At 41.6% G+C, this 8330-nt stretch overlaps 1 protein-coding gene across 1 annotated transcript in view; it reads left to right on the top strand.

Moving 5' to 3' along the window:
- The window catches only part of LOC104541858 (chromosome unknown open reading frame, human C2orf50), a 12500-nt gene extending 4246 nt beyond the window's left edge, over positions 1-8254 (top strand). Inside the window, exon 4 of the mRNA XM_010186009.1 lies at positions 7986-8254. Coding sequence (XP_010184311.1) covers positions 7986-8254 — 269 coding nt within the window. The remainder of the gene's footprint in view (positions 1-7985) is intronic.
- Positions 8255-8330: the final 76 nt, after the last annotated feature.

Below are 8330 nucleotides of genomic sequence, written 5' to 3' on the forward strand. Positions count from 1 at the left end.
AGAGCATGGAGAGCGTACATACAATATCTGCCTTTTGAAATGTATGTAGCTTCTGTAGGACCAGGCTCAGTCCTAGGAGCAGATCAACATAGAGGCCATTAGTATTGCTTTGATACAACAGGCTGCAATCTCTCACCAGACTCAAGTGGAGATGTGTATACTTATGCTTTGCAACTACAGCTATTGGTTTTTATGATTAAGACTTCAGCAGCAGAAGGCAGTTCAAAAGGAGGAGAGGTGGTATGGAGCTGTGTGATCACTGTCAACATCCAACTGGTCTCTGGAAAACAAACAAACAAACAAACAAAGACACTGTAGAAAGAAGAGCCAGACTCCACTCACTGAAGTCATGGCACCAACCAGTTTATCTCCTGGCTTCCTCGGTGCAGTGAGAACAGGCGGATTAAGGCTTTCAAAGATGACAGCTAAGCTACCTAGAGAAGGAAAGTATCATGCGATCAGTCCAGGTAAGGAAGACCGATTCCACTCTGTGCAGCCATGAATTGCGGTGGACAACTGTGTTCAGACATACCAAATGGGAACCTACTCTTTAAAAAAGACATCATCTTGTTCAGCTAAAAATGCTCTCTGCTCTCTCCTGTGAGCAGAAAACTACAGCTGGAACTGGCTTGTCTTCAAACATCTGAAAGAGGGAGAGGAAAGAGCAGATCAAGCCTTTCCTTGTTCCTGTGTTGTCCAGAGCTTCTTTCAAAAACTGCACAGGCCACTCAGAGGCTACATAATTATTGCTGATTGCATAACACTGAAAGTCATTACACTTGCATGGCTTACTCTGAGACGTACTCAGCAGCCTCAATTCTTGCTATGGGTCACCAACTCCATAGTGAGTGGCAGATGTCAGTATCTGTCAGGCTCAAGCTCCTACTCATGTAAGAAAATTTCATTTATAAAGCCTGCAGATTTTGTTTCTCAGCATACAGAGCTCCATGTTTCCTAACCTCCAGATGGCACTCACTCCACACCAAGTAATCCACTGAAAAGGAGGCTAAGTTATAGCAAGGCAGTGCTACGCAATTCCTCTTTATTTTCAAGGGACGTTAAATAATTACAGATGCTTGACTCTGTTTGCTGAGTGTGAATCCAGAGAATCCCTCTCAGAGTTCCTGTAAACCGAAGGGTACAGGAAGCAGGATGCTCTAAGCAGTGCATGGTTGAATCCTTACACTCCACTTAGCACTGGTATTGTTTCAGTCAGCTGAAGCTCTTCTCCCAGTTTTGGATGAGACCTCCCATGTCTTACCCTGAAGACGTGGGCCACTAAGCAGAGTCTACAGAAGCAATCGTGGTAACTGGAGTATGGGAAGATATGGTTTATGAGGAAAGGTTAAAAGGACTGTTAAAGTTTAACCTGAAGAAGAAAAAGCGGTCTAGCAAGAGGACAGCAGTCTTTACATACATGTATAGCTCTGGAATGAGAAAAGGAATCATTGTACTTCACGGGAGTGGCAGACAATAGGAAAAATTAGGCTTAAATTATAGCAAGGAAGAATCATGTTAACTTTTTGGGAAGCTAATGGTAATGCTAATACAGCACTGGAACAGATTCCCTGAGGAATCTCCACCTTTGAAGGGTAAATACAGACATCCATCAAGAATGATGTATTTAATAGGTTTTGTCTTTTAGTGTATAAAGTGAATGGCCATCTGAAGAGCTTTTCACCAATTTTCCACTCTACCCTAGAGTTGTTGGGATCAGAACACACTTTGCAAAAATGATTTTTCAAACACATTCAAAAAGAATAATAAAAAAAATCTTATTTCAATTACATCAGGTTTAAATAGATTGCACCTCTAAAATACAGATTAATCACCCAGTTTTTGGATAGAAAATACATTTCCAATTCTTCTAACTACTCATATAGAAAATGCTTTTTGCAAAGTCCAGATGTGACTCTCTTAATCACACACACCTAAAAGGCTTGACTCGTGCCCTCCTGACAGCCACGTAAGAACAAGTGGGTAGAAGTAGCTCTACTCACCCCCAAAACTCCAGTTCATTCCTATTACCTGTTGAAATCAGTAGCAACTCTTAAGTACTTGACACCTTGCTGACTATCTCTTGGGGACAAGGACTGTTTATAGAACAAAAGTTTCCCATGTGGAACTGATAATCCCTGTGATATGGGATCGTTATGTAGAGCTGGACACCTTGTTTTGTTCAATTATTCAATTCAATACCTTCCTTGAAAATGTAGATTATTTTATGCTGCTGCAGTTAGCCCTTGTCTGGTACTCAGCATTACATTTCTGAAGTTAGTTTGGATCTCTCTACCATGTACAGCAACCTGCAGAAGAATCCTTTTGAGAATATCTGGTCCTAATCGGAACTGCCCTAGCATCTGTGAGTAGAAAGCAGCAAACAGATATCCTCTAGATGCCATTTTCATCCCAAGTTTAACAATCATTTTTTTCCTACCATAATTAACTTTGCCAACTAATCCTTATTTACATAAGCTGAGCCTCTTGGAAAGATTGGATCAGATGGTAACAGCATTGAAATCTGTAAATAATCAGTGGAAATTCCATTTATTAAAGAGATTGTGTAGATATTAAACTGTGTTGCAAGCTTCTTGTAAAGAGTTCTTATGATGGATCACTTGTGCTTCAGTTTTATAAGCTTTTTTCCCTTTTGCTGCCAGATCTCGAACAAGAGATTATACATGTTTAGACAATTCATTTTCTGTATTTCTTTCAGCTAAAGAGCACAACTGGGTAGTTATATTAATTTAATTCTTCAGTTAGAGGCACTGCTTTCTCTGGTGGACTTTTAAGGCTGGTTAATATTAATTGTAACTTGGTGCACAGATATTTCCAGTGCCTCCAAATTGTGTGTGTTCTCATTTTGAGTTCTGCTTATAATAAAGAAGTGTGAAATATGTATTTTTTAACAAAACATACGTAAGTTCATATAAATCTGTACTTCTTATACTTTTAGAATAGTCTTTGTATATAGTTCCCACCTGGCTTCTTAACTATAGTTTTGTTTTACAAGATCAGTGATGACTGTAAATCCGATTTTGTTTCCTAGAAACTGTACTTAAGACTGTTTCTTGACCTTTAAATTACTCTAGAGTAAACAAAATAACTAAATGGGTTGAAGGTCTCATCATGCTGTGAAAATTACTGCATGAACAGTAAGATTCCTAAAGTAGGGGAAAGGAGAGGATAATTATGTATGAACACCAGAAGGACAACGCTGCCAGTCCAGGCATCATACATTTGTATGTATTATGTACATACACACTGACACTGCTTGCTTTCCATAAAGAACACTCTATAGAATAAAATGTCTTAATTGAAGTTCATCTTAAAGCAGACAATAGTTTTCTGAAGTGGGGTATTTTTTGGCTTGTTGGTGATGTTTCTTCTGGTGTTTTCTTCTATGAAGAAAATTAACTCTATCCCAGCCAAAACCAGTGCATTCAGTTTTAGAGATCAACAATAATTTGTTGTGGCCTCAAGCTGCTTTTCCTAAATCCTGCCCAGGCAGAAACCAGTAAACCTTTCCTAAAGTAGGATGTCTCTCTTAAAAACTCCGCTCGCTTCTCTGAATCCATGTTATGTATACTTTTCCCTCTTCGGAAAAATTCATGTTTGCTGGATGAATTCCTTGAAACACAGATGCTTCTCCGAGAAACTCAGAAGTTCTGCCAAAGGCTGCAGAGGTGCTTGCACAGTTCTGTCAGTCACAGCCCTGCCCACAGCCCTCTTCCAGCCAAGGGCACAGATGCCAGAGACTGGCTGCAGCTCGTAACCTTCTCAAAGGCCCTCTCAGAAGCTCGATGTATCCACAAAACCACTGGTACTTAGAAATGGAACTTCCAAGTATCTGCGGTTACAGCCTCACCTCAGCACAGGACCTTTATGCCAGATTGATGAAGCAAAACTGCCTCAAATGTCTCTTAATTCAGTGAATGCCAAGAGGAAAATCCCAGTTGGCACAGAGTGATCAGTGAATTGCATTAAGAAGTAATCTGTAAATATACAGGCACAACAGACAACAGCTACAAAAATGATGAGATTTTGGCCTCAATCTGACTTTGATCTGCTTATTTAAAACTCTGTGTCTGTTTTTCCCATTTACTAATGACCAATTATCATCACTGGATATATTTTATATATCGATTAATTTAAAAACGTATTCCTGCAGTAACTCTTATTTTAACTACAGGTATTGCTGCCAAAGAGAAACAAACCAGACCAATGATGTAGTGTAGAACAATCTGCAGCTATCATAATGCTTACTAGCAGTTACATGATTCTCTCTCTCAAAAGCCAAATGGATTGAAAACTCAATGTTTGTATAAATTCTTCTATAGCAAAATTTAACAGAATGCTGATGCATTGCTAGCACTGTATTACCACAGGGCTACGGAACTGCTTTTCACTGAAAAACATAAAAGCCATGGGGCAAAAGCAGCATGTGGTGGTGTTTCAGATCTGATGAGTCGACGATCTTCTTTGCTGGAACAAACACGATTATACTCTTTTCTTCCTCCCAGTTCTTTGGCTTTGTTAGGTTTTAGGTTAGGTTTTTAAGGGTGTCCATAGAGAAGGCAGTTTTTGGTATTCTAGGCTCTTCCAGTACTACTTTCTAGCTAACCATATTATTCTAGATAACATGCCATTACCCAGAATGGCCTTCAGGCTGTCAGTTAACTGAATAAACCAAACCACAGAGCCAACAATGAATCAGCAGGGTTTGGGGTTGGTTTTGGTTTTTTTTGCTTATGGTACTTTCATTCAATTGGTGTTGCTTCTATTCAGCCTAACATCAAGTAAACCTTATATAAATACAGTCATGTTTTCAGTTTGCCACAAATAAATATAACATATATAACATAACCAATGAACCATATGCAAGCTCCAATGTTTCTTTTATTCTCCTATCACACACACTTGTACAATATAACCTCAGACATGAAGTACACAGGCATCCACTGTACTTTAGCAAGAGGAGGTTCTTCATATCAGAGTTGAAACACTGTCATTCTGCCACCGAGGAGTCTCTCAGCCCAGAGACAGTCTCCTTCCTTGTGGCAAGTGTTTGCGACAGCTCTGCATCAGTACTACTCAAGTCAAGAGCAAAACTCCCAGTCCTTGGGCAAAGGACAAAAACACACAAAAAAAATTTGTGTTTGCCAAATACAACCAAATAGGATGAGCAGCTAGAATCAGAGTAATCTTTTTTTTTTTTTCAAAATCTTGATAATTTTTACCTTATTTTTACCTTGATGCCTCCAGTAGCAGAATAGGGCCTTAAGTACGCAGCTTGCATAAAGAATAAAGTACATGAAACCACAGTTACACTGGCCAGAAGGGACCTCTGGAGGCCTCTAGGCCAATCCCCCGCTCAAAGCAAGGCCAATGTTGATGTTACACCAGGTTACTCAGGACCTGGTCCTGCTGAGTTGTGAAAATCTCCAAAGATGGGAGGTTCCAGAGCCTCTCTGAGCTCCTGTCCCAGTGTTCAGCAGTACTTCAGGGGTGGTCTCCTCACCGATCCTGATCCCTCAGATCTCAGTTGGCTCATTGCTCACTCCAAAGCAGAGGAAAGCTGAAGGCAGAGAGATGCTTGTGCAGAACTCAACTTCCTCTCATTTCCCTCTTTTCCAAAAGTGTGCACCCTCCCATCACAGCACTCATCATGAGCTATGCCACCTTGTCGCTGTGATTCCAGAGAGGTCACAGCTCTGCAACTGTACTGATACGTCCAACTCCTCCGGTTTCTCCCCCGGGGTGTGTGTGTGCACGCGTCACACCCCTTTGCAGGGCAGGTGAGTGAGCCTCCCGCAGCCTGCTGTCCCCGGCCAACTCTGCCCACTCCCAGCCTTCCTCCACACCTCTCAGGGGTTATCTCCACCCCACAGGCTCCCCAGTTGTGGAACTTCCTTTATCTTAACCTGGAGCTTAAAGCACCACTTGTATCTCTAAAATGAACTATTCCCTGCTAGCACGATAGGCTGTGGAGAGCACTCTCTGCATTCCTTGCAAAACCACAAAATTCAATGCATTATTTTGCCTAAAAACTCAGCTATGATAAGCCAATATAATTACTGGGAAAAAAATGGTTTGGCTTTTTGTCTTTGGTTATTACAGAAAGATTGTTTTCCTTCTCTATTTTTTAACAGGAATCAACATTTGCATTCCTATTTGAGATGCAGCAGTGTTAAACCACCGCCCATCTGCTGTGAAACAAGCAGTCTGCACTGCAGTTGAAAGTAATGACTTTATTCGCTGAACTGTAATTTGAAGTGGTTCTGCATTCCACTGGCACTTACCAAGTGAGAGTCTGAAATTTCACCTAAAACTAAGTAATTTAAACAGAATAATTTCTTATACTCTACACAGATTAATATTTTTTTTGTCATAACTTTGAATGGGGCCATTGATCACGATGACGTCTGTTCCTTCTCTAAGCTGCTGCTTAAATAAAAGTGGCCAGTAAACAGACGTGGAGCAATACCAGGACAGGGGAAGGACAGTAAATCGTTTTGCTTAACTGACTGCTTGCAATGCAAAGTAGGATGTATTTTTTAAAGAGCTGAGACACTGGTAAATATTTCATGTCTTTCTGAAACAGAAAAATATTTGAATAAAAATATGCTCATGGACCTGCTTCATAGTCTGCAGTCAGTTCAGCTTTATGATTATTCTAGTAGGATACAAGGTAGTGCATATTACTGATATTTTTACGGCATTTTGTTGGACCAGCATCCACACAGAGATACACAACTTCTACCCTAAGAATTTCTCTATTATTCTCAGATTATCTGAAATGACAAACATGTCTGTACCTCACCTAATTTTAAATGATAACTTCACATCGTGTGATGGATTACTCAACTCTTTCAAGTACACAATACTCCCACAAGGCCGAGAACTCAGATTATCAAGAAAATCTTGGAACAGTTAATATTTTAAAGTAACTTGAAGTTTTCCTTTCTTCTTTTTAGAGTTTACTGTCTCTGTAAAGCTTGATTCATTTGAAGTACATTAACGGAATGACAATTTTTTAATCAGAATTCTGTACTGGGGGGGCCATTTTTATCAATTAGAGTTTTGAGATTTTATGTATTCTTATGTACCTTTTTATGACTGTATTACTCAAAGGGCAACATAATTTACAAATTAAGCGCTAGTAATATTATTGTTTTAAATGAATGTGATAAATCTGTTTGACAAAACGTACTATCAAAACAGAAAACACCTTGCAAGAAATGCCAAACTGCCAAAACTAAACTGTATAAAAACGATGCCATACAGAAATAATTAGTAAGAATGAAAAAAAGAAGAAATTTTATGCCTGCGTATAAACCCTAATGTTAAAGCAATTATGTTATTGATAAAAATCTGAATTAATTTGACACCCTGAGTCGTCCTGGCCATATGCAGACATGAAAGAGCCAAGATTCTGTATGTGTGATCAGTACAAATGCCTACTCCTCGGATAATTGGTCTTAGTTCTGACAAGCTGATAGGTACAAAAAGCTTTGAAAACCATGCTTTGCTATTTTTGTGTGTAACTGTATATGGTGGGTAGGTGTATGTTCTGGAGAAGTTGGATAGTCTGACAAATCCAACACTGAGGAACTTGTAGCTTTGCTGAACTTTCTTTCTGTGCAACCAGAAGTGCTGTTGTCAAGACGACACCATCCCTACACAGGAATTGGCACCGCAGCGATGTGGACAGCATGACCTGAAGAACGTGGGAACTGTAGCACTGGAAACTCGACTTTGGGGGACAAAACTGAAATCCAGCCTACAGCTCCAAACCAAGAGCCGACCTACACCACTCCCAGGGGAACACAACCCATGGCTAAACTTTTACACCAACACAGCATCTGACGATTACAGTTTTGTGCGTTTTGTTTAAGGTATCAAAGAGCGATTTCAGGACCAACACTCGACCTGGTGCTCCACGTTTCTAGGCCCCGACACCGAAGAACGTTAGCTCTGGGCAGGCCTCAACCAGCGGCACGGAGACGACCCGGGGGACCCGGATGCCCTCTGCCCCGCTCTCCCGGCCACCGCGGCGTTCCGCCACACGCCAGCACGGGGACTGCTGGCGGCTCGTCACCGCTTGCGGCTGACAGGAAGCAATCCCCAGCCGCACCGGCCTCTGGCGAGGCTGATGCGGAGCGGGGCAGGCCCGCTGCCGGGCCTGGCTCTCCTCACAGGCAGGGCGGCCTCCGCGCCCCCGGGCAGCGTCGGCGCCACGAGGGCTCCGTGACGGCTTCCCCAGTGTCAGCGGGGCTGGGCCGGGCCGGGCCGGGCCAGGCCGGGCAGACTCCCCGCCCCACCCCACC

Source organism: Mesitornis unicolor, unplaced genomic scaffold (genome assembly GCF_000695765.1).
Source record: "Mesitornis unicolor isolate BGI_N332 unplaced genomic scaffold, ASM69576v1 scaffold24596, whole genome shotgun sequence".
Lineage (NCBI taxonomy): Eukaryota > Metazoa > Chordata > Aves > Mesitornithiformes > Mesitornithidae > Mesitornis > Mesitornis unicolor.